The sequence below is a fragment of the Phaethon lepturus genome, unplaced genomic scaffold (assembly GCF_000687285.1).
Source record: "Phaethon lepturus isolate BGI_N335 unplaced genomic scaffold, ASM68728v1 scaffold10033, whole genome shotgun sequence".
NCBI lineage: Eukaryota > Metazoa > Chordata > Aves > Phaethontiformes > Phaethontidae > Phaethon > Phaethon lepturus.
In genome coordinates, this window is record NW_010526963.1 from 14,881 (window position 1) to 34,815 (window position 19,935).

Genomic DNA, 19,935 nt, shown 5'->3' on the forward strand with positions numbered 1-19,935 from the left:
AGTGATAGGACAAGGGATAATGGTTTTAAACTAAAAGATGGCAGGTTTCGGCTAGATAGAAGGAAGACATTTTTCACAATGAGGGTGGTGAAACACTGGTGCAGGTTGCTCAGAGGGGTGGTAGATGCTCCACCCCTGGCAACATTCAAGGTCAGGTTGGATGCGGCTCTGAGCAACCTGATCTAGTTGATGGTGTCCCTGCTCATTGCAGGGTGTTGGACCAGATGACCTTTAAAGGTCCCTTCCAGCCCAAAGATTCTATGATTCTGTGGTGTAATTGCTGTTAGTAAATACATTCAAGGTAGAAGGCCCATCAGGAATTAAATTATTTAAGATACAAGACTGGAGAAAGAAAAAGCAAATACAAACTGCTCGTGGATGAAGCTAGACTGGGTAGTAAAAGAAGGTTCCTAATTATTAGAACAGAAGGTTCTGGAACAATATTCCAGGAAAGTAATTGGTTGAAAATTCTAGTTTGTTTTAAGATGATACTTGATAATTTTATAGAACAGATTAGGACATTGCCTGTGATAGAAGGGGAATCCGTCACTGACACTAAAGCCCATCTGCTTCTACATCCTTATGAAAAGGAAAGGAGAAATCATGCTTCGCAATTAAAGGGACAGCTTGTAGCGACTACGGGGAAAACTATGAGGAAGACTGGAGACTGGGAAAACAGAATGTTGGAGAAGAGGGTTTAGGCTGACAATGAACAGAATTAGGCAAAGCTTTCAGTAATTTCTCTAGCAACACATGCATATGCTAAAGTGGCTACCATTGTGAGGGAATGAGAAGCAATGTGTCCCTCCCAGTCCTTCCCTCAGTGCATGCTCACAGCTTCCCAATGTGTTCAGCCAGCTGCACAGCAGATTTTGCTGATGTTCTTTCATTCTTCAGTGGTGCCTTGCTCAATGAAATTTGGCTTGTGTCCTTGGGCCAGCAGGGGAAGAGCTCACTTTCACGGATTTAATTCTTTCATTTCCAATGGGAATTGCAGGGCCTTTGTTATAACTCTGGCACCAGTACCAAGCCTTTTATTTATTTTATAGTCTGTTGTTGTGGTGTTCAAAATACTTGTGAAGACAGAGGCCCAAGAGAGCCTTGAATTTGGTTTAAAAATACACAGTTTTACGGACGTTCATGTTATTGGCTTTTGGAGGAGAGTAGCTAAGGCTGTGAAAAGGCAAGGAGAGCATTCCATTTTTTAGAGATGATCTTAGAACTTAGAGAGTGTCTGCTGTCTTTTGTGTCTCCTGCAATACCTACCCCATCTTGAGGAACTGAAGGTCTCCTTGAAAATACTGGCAGGGTGAAAGGGTCCTCCTTCCCTTGAGCTTCAACATTTGTGCACCTAGGAGGTCCTTGCTGACTGTACTTTGGTCCATAAGCTGTGCCTGACTGCTGTAACTCTTCCCATTACTGCTCTGAAGATAGCTGACTGATTTTCTTGGTCTACAGTAAAGTGCAAGCTCGCAGAGCTTTCTCTGCCTATCTACAGCATGTTCAGTTGCGACTGATGAAGGAGGCTGGTGACCAGATCCAGAACCCTGCCTGGGCTGCCAAAGAGGATGAGCAAATGGTAAGAGGCTTATGTTGGCCAGACTGAGAAGCAAACCTGCCTTGAGAGTTTTGAGGTTGGTTCCCATCCTTGGAAGAGCTGAAGTCCAACTGAGATTATAGTTGTCTGTCTTTGTCCAGCTGCCAGTGCTGTATTTTTAATATACAGGCAAGGTAGGACTGCTGATAGACATCTGAGCAGCGATAGACAGCTCTTAATGACTAGAATGTGGTTGACATTCAAGCTGCTCAGATATTTCACTGGTTCTCCTACACCTATCTCTGAACTTACCTGCTTTTGAATTCTTCTCTCTAAGATTCTTTAAGATTACTTGGCAGTATCTGGTTTCTGCTGTGTTAAACAAAGCATACATCTACTCAAATAGAAGAGGTACCCAGTTAAGCCTTTTTCCCTATGTATTGTTTTACTCTTTGCAGGCGTCTGCACTTAGGAATCTTCCTTGCATTCTACGTAGAGGAAAAAAAAGTAAAAGCTGCTGAGGAGAGAAGGTTACTTTCTAGCATAGGTGTTTGTGTTTTTTTTTAAAAAGTGTGATGATTTTTTCCTAGGCAGTATTTTAAGGCCCCATGTTTGATGTATATACATTTTAAAGAGTGCAGCAAGCCAAGATCCCCTCACAGACCTTCCTAGAAGAGCTTTGTATGGTATGCTCCTGAGCTTTTTGTAAATCCAAATGTATTCTTGCTGAATGCATGTTGCAAGGGAAACAGCCAGTGCAGTTCAGAGATAAAATTGTGTGTCAAGAGTAATCAGCCGACTCAGTGGAAAATGTTACCCCTACTCTTTCCAAGTGGAAATTAAAACTGGCTTTTTGAGAGTCACTTTGTCTGCTGTACTGTGAAAAATAATGTTTAAAATAACAGATCAAACCAGCCTGGAGTAATGGCAGTGAGAGGCGAGCTGTGAAATCCAATAGTTTGGCTGTGAGGCTGCTCATTTATGCATTAGCAGAGCTCCTAACCAAAAGCAAATCCAGAGGGGAGACAGAAAGGGTTCAAAACATCGACCCGCTGCATCTTGCCTTAGGATTAGCCTTGCTGTATGCTTCCCCCACCAGAGGTCACACAGACATGGTGGGGGACTGGGATTACATGGTTGTAGATGTAGTCATCTGTTGCTGGGGAGAGGCTGTGGCAATGGTATACATATGGGAAAAGTGATAAAATGGGGCTACATCACTGTAGTGGAGATACCTGACCAAGATCCCCTTCCCTGTGATAGTGCTGAGAGAGTTTTATGTCAGTACAGTTCATCACAGGCCTTTAACACACTGCAGGTTGTTTTTTTGGAAATGTTCTCCTAAGGTATTGGACTTTCCAGATTATTCTGTGCTGTTGCTCCTTTTGCTGCTTGGTTTTTTGTTCATCTGCCATGCTTTTCAGATAAACACTACTCAAATGTTGCCAATTCTAACTCAGCTCAGGCAAGACACACCATTGTTCTTCTCTCTCCACCTTGGATTTGTAGGGCTATATTAAAAATGCACATTGCAGAATGCTTTAGCCTCCCAGTTTTCAGTTCGTTTTCTCAGGACAGCGTGTTTAGCTCTGGCCAGTCATTAGCTGCAATAGTACCTCTGTTCTCTTCTCCCCACTTCTTGCAGCTGGTCCATTGTTAACTCCATCTCTCTTGCTTTCAGGAGCTTGTGGTACGCTTTCTGAAGCGAGCTGCCAGCAATCTTCAGCAGTCCTTGAGGATGCTGCTCCCCAGCCGTCGTTTAGGACTAAATGATCGTCGTCGTATCCTGGCTCACCAGCTGGGCGAGTTCATAGTCTGTTATAACAAGGTGACTGATTCTTTCTTGATTTTTCTTTTGGTAGCTCTTTTGGTTTCTGTTCTCTTCTAAAGTATCTCTTGCTGGCTGCTGTCATAGTCAAGGCAGCAGCCTGTTTTAAAGGCTCTGTTCTGTAGTTTACATGGTCTGTTTGCAGTTGCACATCCAGCAAAGATAGTTTGTCTGTTCAAATGGTCAGATAGACAACAGTATCACTACATTATATATGCAGTCCAGTAATCATGTGCATAAAAGTAAAAAGAAGTGTTGAAATGAAGTGGAATTTAACTGGCAGTTTGTTTTTTCTTTGGCTTCTCTTCGATTCTTTGTAGATAACTTCTTTTATACAGAACAGTATGAAATAGGTATTTTACCATTTCTTTGGTATACTGAGGGACTGCTACCTATCTGTAGTATGGGACTCTGCATGTTCAGTGATAAGGAGAAGTAGGTCCTAATTTAAGTAATTTTAACCTCTTTAGATGTAGAAGATGCCATTCTTAACATAGTGGTTTCTATGCTAATCCTTGTTTCATGAGAACAGCTTCCCCTTTCCTTTGCCCCCTAGCATTTCTTTAGTGTTAGAACAAGGGTAGTTTAAATTTTACTTTGAGAGGCTGCTATGCACACAGGCCTCCAAGCTCCTACTTGTTAGCAGAGGATGTTCACTCACGTTACCTTGTCAGAACTGACATCTGGTAACTTGATCTGTCAAAGCAAGGTTGGTATTGAACCAAATCTGTTCCAGGGAGTGCCTTGTATGCCTAATGCTCACTGAATTACTGTGTTAGGAGTAACCACAAAACACTCGGGCGGCTCTGTGGTGAGTGAAGAACACAGCTGCTTTGGATACAATTTCCAGTCAAATTGTATTCAAACGTCGGGATTTTCTGCTAACTCTTGAGTAAATTCACAAAATAAAGCTGTGTAACTGGTAATAAATCAGTGCATAAACATATTTTCTCAGTTAAAACAAGTGAGAACAGATCACTTGAGGTTTTAGGATGTACATGTTTAAGCCACTGAGAGACTCTTAGGCTATGAGGTTTTTTGATGTCTGATTCTAACATATAGACTTCCTTCACTGACTTGTAACTTCAGATTGAGTAGGGGACTTCTACTAGCCATTATGTATCTTCTGTATGACATAGAAGAAAAAAATACTACCTCTAGCAAACTAAGTAAAACAGATAGCATATTGTCCAGACATTTCCTTAAGTAGTGAAGGGTAGAGACATGTCCCAGAGCGGCTTTTTCTTCCCCCTCTTGAATTATCTTTCAAAAGATGTATCTGACCCTTTTGTTGGAGGAATGACCAGAGTACCAGTAGGAAACAATGAAGTGGAGGTCAAGCCTGGTCAGATAGAGCTTGCCTGCAATATGGGTATTTGACAGGCTTCTAGGGGTGTGTGGTTTTTTGGGTTTTGTTTTTGGTTTTTTTTTTTTCCAATTAACAAATGTTTGTATCAATACAACCTCTAGTGTCAACAAGTTCTACTGGTATAAAATAGAAGGATCATTTATACCTGAGAGCTTGCTCCCATTCTCACACACAAAGACTTACCATCTTTTATTCCAGTATATTTTAGTGTATAAATGCATATTTGCCACAGGTTGTACTGTTTTACTTTCTTTGCTTTTGCTAAAGCAGTATATTTTTGGTATGTAGACAAGCCCTCAGCAATTTGCTGCATGACAAGAGAAATTAACTCAATAGGAGAACTCCTAGTTTACAGTACGAAATGTGGATGCCCTCAGCAGACCTTCTTGATTGAACTTCTTTAATATAATGTTTTATTTTCATCCTCTTCTCTTCCTGAACATCTCCTTTTGGGACAGATGCTCAAATAAAAGCAATTTTGAAGAACTCTGTATTTGTGACAGAAATAGCAAAAGTAGAAAGGGGACCTAATATCTGTAAAGAATGATTTTATTTTTTTTCTCCCCATACTTCTTCATGTCCCAGCAAAGAGTATATTTGATGGAGCAAGCACGTATTTGTGAAGACTTGATCTCTTCTCAGCAAATCAATTCTAGTAAGTTAGGTCAGGTGGAGGAACGAGGAGTTTAGTGTATGCTTAGCATGCTGTTTCTGTATTTATCGGTTCATTTGCACATAGTGAAATACTTATAATTTGGCTCTTTGGAGTTGACGTACTTTTTTTTTAGATCTCATGGAATTGTTTTTTGTCTTCTCTGTGCTGTAGCTATGCCATAGAACCTAAAGTAACTACATAGAGACGCTTACTGATACTGTTTATTAACAGGAAACAGAGCAGATGGTTCAGAAGCGATCAAAAAAGAAACATGAGGAGGAGGAGGAGGGAGTGAATCCTGAAGGTTTTCAGAACTTTATTACCAGAGCGAGGTAGGAATGGATTTTATTCCATTTGATAAAGGATCTCCCAGCCCTGAAGGTGATGAGATTGTTCTAAAGATGATCTGATTGATCTAAAGGCCTCTAGATACCTTTATTGACTGTAGCACCTGCTCTTGTTGGGGAACAGAGAACTTGTCTTTTGTCATTTTTCCCTTCCAGCAACCAAACACTTGTAGCATCACTATCTGCTGCATAGAGAAGGACATGCAATAGATGTTTTAACCATTAAGTAGATTCCCAAAGGACAGCAGTGGTTGCCCTGGTCTGTGTAAATTTCAAACTGATGCTGGTTAGCTAATGGTCTCCTTTCCTGTGATGCTGGAGCAAATGTGACAGTACTTTGGAAGGAGAATGACACCTGCTGTGGTTGAACAGTTGTGGCTCTGGCTCTCAAGTTTCACTCTCAGAAACAAATCTCATGCTTGCTGCCTCTCTTCAGGAACTCTCTGGGTCTGGACTTTCTGAGATTAGAAAGGGAGGGAGTCAGACTCTCTGTCTTCATCTTAGCCTCTTATTTGGCTTGCTAAGGCAGTTCAGTGCAAGCAGTTACTTTCACAATGAAAAAGCAGCATTTTATAACTGTGCATGCTCTGAACTTTATCTGCCTTAAACTTACAAGAGTTCGGTAGGAAATGTATTTTTGAAAATAGGTAAATACTCTTTATGGCCTGTAGTATTGTATGAAAAACAATGATATTATACCTATCTGACTATGGAGAGGTCTGAAATTATTCTGTGAACCAGAGTTATGTCCTCAAAGTCTCTGACTCTTGAGCACAAAACCCCATTACTTTTGACTCCCTTATTTGACCTGTATATGACATGTCTATATGGGCAAGGACCCTGTCAATATCAGGACAGGTAGAGTTCACCTCCCTTTTTAATGCCCTTCTGTCTTCTCTGGGAGGGTTGACAGTCACTGCTTCCTTTTCATGATCAGTTAAGAAACTGTTCTTTTTCTCTGTTTGGATAGCACTCTTAGTGACTGATTAGAAATGGGTGATAGCTGAGGCTTAACTAAGTTCAGGAGGCTTCACAGTCTCTTTTGATGCTACATTCTCATGAAAACAATGAATTTTACATTTTGCTGCTATAATTGATGGAGTGATTATTGCAACAGATTTACAGGCTCCAAGAAAAATCTCGCTGCTTTTCAGACAAAATTCTGTCAAAGAATGATACTGAAGACATCTGACAACCATATACCATAGCATCTACTCTTGTCACTAGAAATGCAGATTACATGGGCCCACAGCATGCTTTTGGTTCTCTGACATCTCTGGCCACTAAAATGACTTGTTGCCTCCTAGGGCAAGTCATTTTGCTTTTTGTCAGAAATGCTAAGAGGTGGCTGTTTGGGGCAGAACTGCATAGTCTTCTGTTTCCATGTTATTGACTACCATGCCATCATGGCCTGATGCACAAGCTAGGCTGGGGTTGGAGATTTTTGCTGGATCATCTGCCTGAGTGATAAAGAACAGCAAAAGCCACTTTGCCAACGATCAGACAATTTCTAGTGATGATCTTTCTGCTTCTTATGAAGTATCAGGTATGTTTGAAAACTCTGATATCTGACACTACTTTGTGCTGTGCTTGAAGCTTAAGTCAGTGAGCTAGTCATTTGGAGCCAAGCAAAGGGGATAGATTCCCACTTTGAGTGTTTGTTCTGCAGTACAGTGAATGCAACACTGGAGAAAGTGGGTAATAAACGTTGCCACTTAATAATTAGGATTGTCTCATTGACTCTTTAACTTTGATATCACATGGATGGCATTGTGTTTACTTATACACATGCTACAGCCATTGCTTCTAAACATCCTCAATGCAATGTAAAAGTATATACTTATGCTGGTAAATTCACTTAAAAGCTTAAAGCACCTTAGTGGCAACAACTTTTCATTCTTACATTTCCGCTTGACCTCTATTTTCACTGGTTTGAGAGAAAAGGTGAACTTCGTAGCACGCCCCAAAGGTCCAAACTCTAGTGAGATCAGCTTTAGACATTGCTTTTACCAAAGCTGAGGCTAGCTAAGACTAGTACCAGTGTGATATGCAGAGGACATTTTGAAGGATTATGACTGCTGCTGTGCAAATTTATATTCCTGTATTATGTTTTCTTGTAGTGTTACTGACACTATACTTGCTTTTGGTGTTTGCTTTGCCATATACCACTCACTAATGCTGAGGTGAAAGGAAAGCATGTTAAATACCAAAACAATTAGAATTACAGCTTGCACGAGCTCTAATATGAATGGCCAAGTAACTGGTGTTGGTTTGGGACCAATAGATGCTTAGGACATTGGGGCAGTTAAGCTCTCTTCTTGTAAAGAAAACGAGAAATGTATGCAAGTTTTGTGAGACTCACAAAAACATTGACTGTTCTGTTATTTTGTTGTGCAGTTTTGGCTAATTAACAAGCTGTTCCCTCCTCTTTCCTCTTCTCTTCCCATTGCTGAGTTGAAACTACTAATGATGACTATAAAACAGAGGCTGAGCTGAATTCTCTCATGAACAAGATAGCTACTTGTTCTAGAGAGCACCTGGGGAAGATTCACAAATTTAGCTGTGAACTGAATCTCTCCTGTTGAGCTGATCTCCCCAAAAATGTTTGTGGAGTATTTACTTCTCTTTATTCTGGAAAGGCTCCTGAATGCCTTGAATTTTCTATGCATAAGAAAATGACATTTCAGTGGGAATCTCAGGTTTAACCAAGGCATGCTCCTTTCCTTCTGCTCTTACCCTGCAGAACTGAGCAAATCATGAGCTTGTTTGGCCTCACCTTTTTTCCCTTTCCCCTCTTCATTTGATTGTTAAATGAATGCAGAAAAGCTTAGAATCCTCACCATTCTTCTCTCCTTATTGTAGTGAAAGTGACCTGGAGGAAGTACTGACATTTTACACACACAAAAACAAGTCAGCAAGTGTCTTCCTAGGAGCAAACTCCACAAGCACAAAACCCAGCAACACCAGTAACCAGTTAGAGAAACAGCCTCAAGGGGGTAAGTGTTGCAGGTAGTTCTGAGATGATGTTGCCCAGACAAATCCAGTTTAACATCAGTCTATGGAAAGAGAACAAAGAGAACAACCCCTCCAGAATGTTATTCAGGTTTCTTGAGGTTGCTTATTTATTTTTTTAACTAACTCTGTGTGAAGACTAGAGTAACTGCACTCCTGCTGCCTTTGCCTGAAGTGAAATGTGATGAATCTGGACTAGCATTTATAAGGAACTAGATATAGTGGCCTATCACTGAAATGAGAAAGTGCAAACTGAAGGCACCAAGATTTGAAATGAACAGAGAATCCCAAAATCAAAGCACGGTATGAGAAAAATCAAGGCCTGTTAAATTGTGCTGCCTACAGTGAGCACACCCATTGGAGGGCAGAGTCTGTATATTTGAGCCTAATTAGGTGTTCCATGGAAGGAAGTGTAGTGCCAGCCATACATATCCAGTAGTCCATGCTACTGTACATGACAGCACAATTGCGATCAATAGAGTTGCATGGTCTACAGTAAATGTAGCAAGAAAGTCCATTGTAACAAGGTTTAAATTCTTCAGTTCTGTTCTAATGATATCACAGTTTGCATTTTCTACTTCATAACTCCTTGGTTTTGTTATAGAGTATCCTGAGGTGGTGAAAGAAATAAAAGGTGATTGGCCCAAAAGTTCAGTTGCAGATCTGCCTGCAGAAGAAGCATTAAAAGTCTGTAAACCCAAAGAAGTTAAATCAACCTGTAAGTGAACTGGCTTCAAACATTGTCAAGAAAAAATAATGAATGCATATACTGTTTTCATTACTGTTTTAAACAAAGGTTGGAACCTTTGTGTTCAAACTGAGGGATTCAAATGCCCAATTTTGGGGAAGATTCTGCAGGTTTTTCTTTTAATCCCAAGAGAAGATACTGTAGAGTGAGCCATATGAAAGAGTTAGCTGCTATTCTGTGGGGGAAGATCTAGATATGTCAAGCTTTGAAAGAGGATATTCATCAAGTAGAGCATCTTCTTGTCTACATTGGTAGAGGAGGTCATTTTGGCTTCATATATCTGAGTAGCGGCATCTCTGGTGTGTTGATACTATCTGAAGGACCTGAAAAGCAGCTTTTTCTCATGTAGTGTGCTCATTTTCTTTGTGTAGTTCCAGAAGGACCCACCTTCTCCTTAAATGCTGAAGTGAAATTACCTCGATGTGGCCCTCCTAGTGCTTCTTCCTCTGTTTCTGGTGCCACATTCCAAAGAAGTGCCAGTTCCTGGATACCATCTCAGCCTGCAGCCTCTGAAAATTCACAGGTGCCTGGTCACCATTCATTGACGGCTCCTCCAGTTGGTCCCAGGCTGATTCGGTCCCCATCCCTGCTACCTTCCTCGCAGAGCACAGCTCCTGACAGCTCTTCTGTCTTCACAAACCCAGTGTCCAGTGAGGCTTCTAGCCTTGCAGGGTTACATCGTTGTCATTCTGGTAGCTACACCATTGGTCCATTTTCATCTTTTCAGAGAGCTGCTCAGATCTACAGCCAAAGATTGTCCCGACCATCCTCTGCAAAAGTAGGTGAGTGTTCTGGCATGCATAATAACCTGCTAGTTCAGTGTATATAGATTGTGTAATCTCTGTTCTGGAGTAGGTAGAAATTCTACATTTCCAGAGTTACAAGTCTTGTTGAATGGTGCTAAATTTCTCATGGAAAAGAGTGCAGGAAGCAGCCCTTGTTTGCCAAAGATGCCCTTTTACTGAGCAGATGAACAGGGAATCATAGAATCATTCAGTTTGGAAAAGACCCTTAAGATTATTGAGTCCAGCCGTTAACCTAGCACTGCCAAGTCTACCACTAAACCATGGCCCTAAGCGCCACATTTACACATGTCTTAAGTACCTTCAGGGATGGTGACTCAACCCCCTCCCTGGGCAGCCTGTTCCAATGCTTGACAACCCTTTTGGTGAAGAAATTTTTCCTAATATCCAATCTAAAACTCCCTTGGCACAACTCGATGCTGTTTCCTCTTGTCCTATCACTTGTTACCTGGGAGACCAACACCCACCTCACTACAACCTCCTTTCAGGCAGTTGTAGAGAGCAATAGGGTCTCCCCTCAGCCTTGAACTCAGCCTTTAAACTTGTTCGAAAAGAGATGGGAAATGAAGTATTGTATATTTTTGCTTGATAGTGTTACTGAACTCTTGTTTATCTTCAGTGATTTTAATGAAGTTTTGGATAGCAGAAGTCCTGTCTCAGTCTATGTGCTATTTAAAAGACGTGTAGAGGTGGTGCTTAGGGACATGGTTTAGCAGGCATGGTGGTGTTGGATTGACGGTTGGACTTGATGATCTTGGAGGTCTTTTCCAACCTTAATGATTCTATGATTCTATTCTTAGTTCTGTGTTTCTTTATCATGCAGATAAATCCTTTAATGAAACCTCATAATTATTGAATACTTAAAGGTCAAGACCTCCAAAAAAGAAAGATCTGAATGAATCATTACTGTATCTCATTCTTTAGGACCTTTCAGCACTGCCATGTCCAGGAGTATCTTAAAAATCATATCTAGAGACCTTTCATTTACTATGCTGGGGTAGAACATAGTTGAGCAATGCAATTTTAGAGTGCAAGGAATCTGAAGAGTAGCAGAAACTGTAGGAAGTTACAGATGTAATCTATTAGGAAAGTTTTGGGAATCACACACAGGCTAACAGCTGTGGTCCTGATAATATATATATATATATTTTTTTTTTTAAATGATGGTCTACATTTGCTTTAGGTTGTATGTCAGGGTCCACACCCATTCACTAGGCTTCCTGTGTATATCGTGACAACCATTCTAGCATTAAAATAAATCTGGCTTCCCAAATGAGTAGCTTATTTAAAGGGATCCATTTGTTTCTTTAAGGAAAAACATTATAGATTTAACTTGGGTAACAGCAGCCAATATTCTCTGGAATTGGGTCCCACTAGATACATTATGATAAATTGAATACAAGTTTGGAATTAACAAAAGCTCGTATAGGCAATACCTGTGCAGAATAGAAGGCTGTATTCTCCCTAGAATCTGCAGAAAGTATCATACCTGCTTTTATATCTCTGTTATCAGCAGGCTAACATACCACTCACTAAGCATATCCAAATGTTTGTTTGGTAGGTTTGTGCCATCACAGTCCAAGGGGGCAGCGTGCAGGCTCAGCCAGGATGCACAAAGATGCAGAAGATACTTCTTCCCAGGGCAAATGTTATAGCCCCAGTATGGTCGCAGCAGAACTGCAGCAGCTGGCAGAAAAGCAAGCCGCCTGTCAGTATTCCCCACCAAGCCACATCAGTCTTCTTACACAGCAGGTATGTAAGCAGTAAAGCTAGAGTCCCTGTGACAACAGAAAAGTCTGTCACAGGCTTCTATGTCAGTGCTGGGCTGGGCTGAGACATGCTGGAAGAAGTAAATCTCATGAAAATCGATTTCTGTCATGTTGTTGTTTACTGTGTTTACAGTGACCAGTATTTTTATTTTCTGTGAGATTACAAGAGCATTGCTAAGGTCCTTTTATAGAAGAAAATGAGACTGGACAGAGGATTAGAAAATATGTTATTAAAAAAACAAATCTATGCTTGGTCTTATTAAACAATAAACCCAAGTCTTCTCAGATTTGTGCTTCCTCATTCCTCTAGTTTGTCATCACAGTGCTGGGAATGGAAATTTGCAGAGTGGGTTCTTATGCAAATTCTATATTCCAATAACATTGCAAAGACATAAAATGAAGTACCTGCTAGCATGGGTTATGATAATCCTTTGGCTAAACATGCTGGTATAGATCAAATTTACATTGGCTTCTGGTAGAATTCCACTTAGTTTCATATTTCTTTTTGAGTTATGTCCTAAATGGCTACACACATAGTAATTTTTTTTCTTTGTGATATGCTATAGTTGTGTTCATCAAAGGTGTTCAAGTTGGACACTTCTCAGTTAATTAAGCTGCCAACTGGAGGCTCTCTAGGATAGGCACTTTGCCTTGGAAATTAATTTTTTCCCTCTTTATTTGCTAGGGACCAACAGCTTAAATATCTTTCCTCCGATACTTTGATTTTGGAAGTACTGTTTTAACAGCAATGTTTTGCTAAGGCATGTTTAATAGTTGCAATAGCTGCTGCTATTTGCTTCTTTTTGCTACTTTCAATTTTATTGTGATACGTTTGGATTTTGAATAACTGGTTAGATGATTGGCAATATGCCTTTTTCAAAAGGTGGGGTGCATTTATAACTCTAGGAAGCTGAATAGATTTTTGGACCCTTCTATATCAACTTTAAGGTTTTGATTCAGTCTGGGCAGTTCCAAAACTAAGACAGGCACTCTGGTCTTTGCAGATAGGTCTTAAACTTTAAAGGGTAAGTCACAAAAACAAAGCACCTTCCTGTTGGAGTCAGCAGAGAATGTGAGCACTGAATATACCAGTGATGCTGAGGCTGATCTTGCATCAGGCTAGACCCCACTTAGAGAATTTGATCTTTCAAAGCCTGAATTGGAATGGGGAACATCAGGAGAAGCTTGTTTGCTTGTCCAGAAATATTCAGAGCTGTCACTCTGGATCACGTAATGAGATCAGAATTCATTTTTTTTAAGCTAAACTTTGTCAGTAAAACTGTTCAAAAAATTTGTTAGTGAAACATTTTCATTCAGGAAATGCTGATTAGTTGAAAGCTAAATATATGATGGGAACTGCCTCCTTGGGTAAAAATTAGTATCTGAGCGAATATTTGTGAAAAAATTGAAATGCATCTCTTCCAGTCTTTTCAGAAAAGAACTTTTAAAAATAATTTCATACACTTTCTCCCTAAAACCACTCATTTCCCACTGCTGTAGTTTCTTAGGTCTGTCTAGAGAACCCAAGTTGTCCTCTTGCTGCCATTTATACAGCTATGTCAGGGATTGACCCTGGCTGGATGCCAGATGCCCACCAAAGCTGCTCTGTCACTCCCCTCCTCAGGTGGACAGGGGAGAGAAAATACAACAGGAGGCTTGTGGGTTGAGATAAGGACAGGGAGAGATCAGTCACCAATTACTGTCACAGGCAAAATAAACTCAACTTGGGGAAATTAATTTATTGCCAATCAAATCAGAGTAGGGTAATGAGAGAAAAAGCCAAATCTTAAAACACCTTCCTCCCACCCCTCCCTTCTTCCTGGGCTTAACTTTACTCCTAATTTTCTCTACCTCTTCCCCCTACAGCAGTGCAGGGGGATGAGGAATGGGGGTTGAGGTCAGTTCATCACACATTGTCTCTGCTGCTCCTTCCTCCTCAGGGGGAGGACTCCTCACATTCTTCCCCTGCTCCAGCATGGGGTCCCTCCCATGGGAGACTGTCCTCCACAAACTTCTCCAACGTGAGTCTTTCCCACAGGCTGCAGTTCTTCACAAACTGCTGCAGCCTGGGTCCCTGCCACGAGGTACAGTCCTTCAGGAACAGACTGTTCCAGCCTCTGTCCCGCACGGGTCCACGGGTCATTCCAGGAGCTTGCTGCAGTGCGGGCTTCCCATGGGGTCACAACCTCCTTTGAGTGCATCACCAGCTCTGGCATCGGGTCCTCCCAGTGTGGAGCTCTTTGTACTGCAGGGGGACAGCCTGCCTCACCATGGTCTTCACCACAGGCTGCTCTGGCATCTGGCATTCTCCCTCTCCTTCACTGACCTTGGTGTCTGTAGAGGTTTCTCTCACATATTCTCACTCTCTCCAGCTGCAGTTGCACAGATTTTTTTTCCCTTCTTGAATGTGTTAGCCCAGAGGAGATGGCACCATGGCTGATGGGCTCAGCCTTGGCCAGTGGCAGGTCCATCTTGGAGCTGGCTGGCATTGGCTCTATTGGACACAAGGAAAGCTTCTAGCAGCTTCTCACAGAAGCCCCACCTGTAGGCCCCCACTACCAAAATCTTGCCATGTAAACCCAGTAGCTTCCAATACAAGCCATTAGATTATTTTTAAACTTGTGTAGTCCTACCATAGCTAGTTACTGCTAGTTAAATTAGGGAGTATAGAAAGGGGAATCCAGAGAGGAATTCACAAAGATCTATGTGAGAAGGGCTGTGTAGCTTCCTGAGCACAGCTGTGTTGGGTGACAAAGGAGCATACTCTGGTAACTGTAGATGGTGGAAGCTGAAACGTGTTTAGCCACCAGTCAGTCGATTTGTGTAGGTATACTCAAGTGTGAAAGTGGCTATGAAGTGTAGTGGTAGGTCTGGAAATGTGTTGGTTGTGATATATGTGTCTGCATTGCTTTTTGCTTCTGGATTCTCCCAAGATACTTTCCAACAGAAGAGGTGGGATATGTATAGGAGGAGAATGAAGGTGCTAATTCCCTTCTTTGTGACTAACGCACAATAAAGACCTCAGCTCCTAGCAGACAGTGTAGGTTTTTCTGAGTGACCTTGACGTATTTTATATTCAGCTACACAATGTTTGTACAAGCTTTGCTTCTCTAGTGAAATATAGAAACATAGGTTGGGTTGTGTCTTAGTGGTCTTCTGTCATCATGAAAAAGATCCATAGAATGGTTGTAGAATGGGATTCACAAGTCAATGACAAGTTTAGAGCTGGAGCTCTATCTGACAATGAATTTCCTTCCTGAGCCTGTGTCCATTCAGTACTAGACATCTGCTCTCTACTGTGCTTAGTATGAAAATCTGGATGGCTTATTTGAGGACAGTTTTTCTTTTAAGGCAATCTGATCCTTCCATACTGAATTTATGGCACATATTAATTTCTAAGCTGAGACTGTTATTTTAATCATACCTGAAATAGTGATGTTTTGGAAGGTTCAGATGTAACTGCAAGACCCAAACGAACATAGGTAAAGTATATGGCTGCTACTTGTTCTTTTTCTTTTTTTTTTTTTCCTGGACACATTCTACTCTTCTGTCATCTAAGAGTCATTCTGATTATTTTTTTGATCCAGCCTGGCTTTTAAAGCCTGTTTTGCAAGAAGGACCAAAGGTTTTAGTTCTGTGGGAAGACAAGGCTGCCATGGCAATGAAGGGTGACAAGAGGTACCAGCATACAATAAAAGCATAATAGTATGGCAGCAAGTGCCTGTACAGGCAAAATGGGAGGCGTCAGGCAAAGGTTGGGCTCATTGTTGAGGGACCTGGAACCAGGACACCTGGCGTTGAGCCAGTAGGTATGGATGTGGATTTGAAGCAGGGGGATTGAATGAATAGGCAAAGTGTAGGCATTACAGAGTAGGCTGGTGGTTTGGAAAGTGATTTGCAGAAGGGTAGATATTGGTGAAGCTATTTGGGAGTGCTCTGTGGTTATAGATTTGAGCAGACAAGGACTTGGTCTGAACCAGGAGGGGGGAAGGTAGGGGCAGAAGAGATAGAGGGAACATGTGGGAGAGGATTTAGTAACCAGCTGGAGAGGAGTGAGAAGTCAGACCATTGGTATGGATTGAAAGGGGGAGAGACTTGGGATGGGAGTTTGGGGACTCTGAGTTATGAAACCCTGGTGGCTTTGGGACAGGAGAATTAAGAGATTGAAAGCTGAAAGAAGGTTAAAGATAGGGCTTGTATGAGGTCGATTTAAACAGGGCACTACTTTCCTATGCATTTCTAGACAGGAGACTCTGTATTGTTATTTTCCCCCTTTTCACTCCTGTGTTTAAACCACTTGAAATATAATAGTCTTTTTAAAGTAAAAGCCTTCTAAAATAAATTGGCATGAAGACAACCCCTGGGAGAGAACATCACTTACCCGAATAATAAAAATAGTACAATTGTTTAAAGCTACTCCAGAAATTTGGATTTAAGTCTACCTTGTTGGAAAGTACCTGGCTGGTATGAAAGGGACTTGATATTTGGATTTAATTATGTTTAATGGCAAGATTAGGACTATTGATTTGGAGGGTGTGTGTGAAAGAGAGACTTTTGAAAATACTACTATTGCTGTGGACTGTTTCTTTTCTGAGGGCAAGAACTTCTATGTGAGAGTTGAATGCCTTTGTGCCTTGGTTGCCTGTGTTGTGCCCAGCTGTGTCTTGGGGGCGGGGGTTCTCTGAATACATTACCTCCTTCCAAGAGCAGCTGGGAAGCTTGTTTTCCATTCCCGTTCTTGTGAGAATTGCTTCTGGTATCCGTGTACTAACATGGGTCTCCAGGGTTCCCAGGAATGTAGCCTCAACAGCTGTGCTTGGAAAGATGTTGCCATTCTGGTTGGGAGTCCACCTCTGTCCCTCTCTCCAATCCCTGGTGTTCTTCACTGTTTCCTACCCATGCCCAAAGCACCTGTTTCACATTTTCTCTTGTATACTCTTGTATTCTGCCCTCTGTATTAAATCAGTTTAATTTATTAAGCCAATTAGCTGAAGAAATGACAATGTTCAAAGGGGAAAATTTTAAGTGTAATTATCTGATGAGCTTTGAATGAGGTATTTAAAATCTGTCATCTTAAGAAAACAAGATTTTTTGTGATTACATCAGCTTTTTGTCTTGTCAGTCCTCTCCATTCATTTCTAAAACACCAGATGGGAACTTCACAGTGATACTAATGAAGTGAACAGTTCCTATAATATGGGAGGTAGAGATGGTAGGAAGGTAAAGCCTTACTTGTGTATAGTTTCATTCCCTTGTACACAGTTTTCAGTCCTCATGGACTGTCTCACAATGTGTGTGAGAACATTTTGCCTTTCATTAATTTGTATTTTTGAAAAATATTTTTCATTATATTGTATAAAATTTCATCAGTGCATCTTCATGCTTGCAACATGGAGAAAACAAGGGTCCCTTCATGGTGATATACAATAGAAATATTGATCTAGAACCCATAAGAATCATTACTTAATCCCCTGCGTCACTGTATGATGCCTTACTGCCCAGTTGCAGGAATGAGAGATGAATAGAGAAAAAAATAGGAACAATATTCTATCTTAGACTAGAAGAGGAGCAGCTGTTTGTGTAACTTCTGTAACTGTCTTTAATGGTAAGTGCAGGAAGGATGTTGTGTTAGGGACACACTGGAGTATAACAGTCTCAAGTTAGGTTATGAAAGGTAAATAGTCATCATTACAAATTAATAAATACAGTGAAGCTGCTAGGGAAAATCTTTATTGTTAAATATAGCTGTTAAGAATGAATGCTAGTTTTTACTTCTGAGGAATTTTATTCCATTTTATTTACTTAAAAACACAGGTTTACAATGTTTTTGTGATTACATAAAATCTAATAATAAAGCTAATTTTGAGGTTATGAGAAACAGTGAGAGTTACGTATCTCTATCCATAAGACATCTTTCAAACACTGCCGGATTTTTGCAGTACTCACCATCTAACTATAGTACTCCACAGTATCCAAAAATAACAAGGTGTTCCTCTAGTTAACTACCAAATACGTTTGAGAGCAATCAACACAGAGATCTCTATGGAGATCTGCCTTGGAGGATCCAGCATTAACCTGATAAGTTCATGGCTGAGTAGGATAAGGAAGTATCTGAGCTCAAAAGGGTCATAAGAAAACAAGTAAGAAAGAGAAGGCCCCTGCTCAAATTCCCCAAGTTACAACTAAATTAGTCTTGAAGATAGTACGTTCTTACCTGTTTTGTGAAAAATGTTAAGTGCATAGAAGTGCAAGGCCCATGAGAGTATTTCAGTTAGGGCTAAGATCAAGTGGAGTTCAACGTATCTGTTCTGTTTGGACTGTTGCCTAGCCAGTCACAATGCATATATTAATTAGCAGTGAACAGGCTTCTAAGCTGGAACTAGCTGCAACATGTACTGCTGCTTGCTTGTAAGTTAGGGAGACACAGGGAGTATAGGTAGCAGGCTTGTGAATGATGTAGTTATTGGCCATGGAGACATGCGGGGATGCTACAGGAAGTCAGATTTCATTAATAAATTAATCTATCAATAGAATATTTAATTCAGTGGGGATGTGGTCTAGGTCTGTAGAAACAAAATTTTGGAGGATAGGGGCATTAGAAAACAGTAAATAATTTCTTTTGCATTCTTTTTTACTATAGCAGATAAAGAGGAAATACATTTTCTTTTCCGGTAATAAAGTTAAGCTCCTAGAAGAAAAGATAGGCAAAAAATGGTTTGTGAGACTTCTATGGCTGGATGAGATACATTTAGGAGTTCAGAAATGCAACAGTGAAGTGACAAAATTTCTACTGAAAGGTGTGGTCAGTGGTAAAGCTGGTATAGAGGACAAAAAGGTAACAAATGTGTTTCTGTGTAATAAGGACCCTAAAATTTCCTGTAAATAAAGCAGCGAGTCTTGCTCCACTAGCAGATATATATCAAATTGAGATAAAAATGGAATTTTAATTCATGCAGATAAGCATAATTCAGACCAAAAAAACCCCTCAAAACACCCAACCCATGTCTTTATCTATTAGAATTCTTTGAACTGAGAAAAATAGCATCTAGTGGAACTGGTTCTTGTTGTTCAAACTTTCAAAAAAGTTTTTGACAAGCTTTCAGTAAGAGCTATTAAGCAAGCCAGGTATCTGTAGGGTGAGAGGTTAAGTTTTGTTATAGATTGAAAACAGACAGAAAGCAAATGAAAGAATAACTAGCCAGCTTGCTATACAGCAAGTGGATAACTGAAGACTCAATGTAGAATGCACACAATGGAGCGTAAAACTAAATATGTGAAAGGGGGAGATTTATAATGACTGGCATATTATTACATAAAGAATGAATAGGAAAGCAAGTTGCTGTAAGGTAATATGGGTTGTGAATTTGCAGTAAATTACTTTATAGTGTTCATCCATGTGAACACATGCTTGTGCAGCTCATGTTTACTACATGAGGGAACTTCTTGTTACCTTCAGTATTATGTGGGCTACAGATGTCCAGACGTTCCATTACTGTGAAGTTACATGTGTGTTGTAAACTTAAACTTCAGCCTGCCTCTTGGTAATTCGTCAGTATGTCTGTATTCTTTTGTTGATTATTATGAGAAAAGCTAAGAGAAACTTAACAACTATATTAGCTGGGCAAGACAATGGCAGATGAAGTTCAGTACTTACAAGTAACTGATTGCATGACAAGCAATAAGTTTAACCAGTTACAGTAATAAGCTTTAAATAAATCATTTAGGGAAGAAAAATGAGTTTTGTTGTGGAAAGCTCAGTGGAGATACCTGTTCTAAGTCAAGCAGTAAAGGTAAGAAAAATTATTACCATGTTTAAGGAACAGTGTAGGAAATAGTGTGTATTTATGTAAGCATCAATTACATGCCG

At 40.5% G+C, this 19,935-nt stretch overlaps 1 protein-coding gene across 1 annotated transcript in view; it reads left to right on the forward strand.

Moving 5' to 3' along the window:
- The window catches only part of TTLL5 (tubulin tyrosine ligase-like family, member 5), a gene marked incomplete at its 5' end in the record, with an annotated part of 97,794 nt that overhangs the window by 13,379 nt on the left and 64,480 nt on the right, over positions 1–19,935 (forward strand). The window contains 7 exons of the mRNA XM_010283232.1: positions 1,459–1,579; positions 3,219–3,365; positions 5,621–5,721; positions 8,599–8,732; positions 9,353–9,466; positions 9,868–10,278; positions 11,861–12,051. Coding sequence (XP_010281534.1) covers positions 1,459–1,579; positions 3,219–3,365; positions 5,621–5,721; positions 8,599–8,732; positions 9,353–9,466; positions 9,868–10,278; positions 11,861–12,051 — 1,219 coding nt within the window. The remainder of the gene's footprint in view (positions 1–1,458; positions 1,580–3,218; positions 3,366–5,620; positions 5,722–8,598; positions 8,733–9,352; positions 9,467–9,867; positions 10,279–11,860; positions 12,052–19,935) is intronic.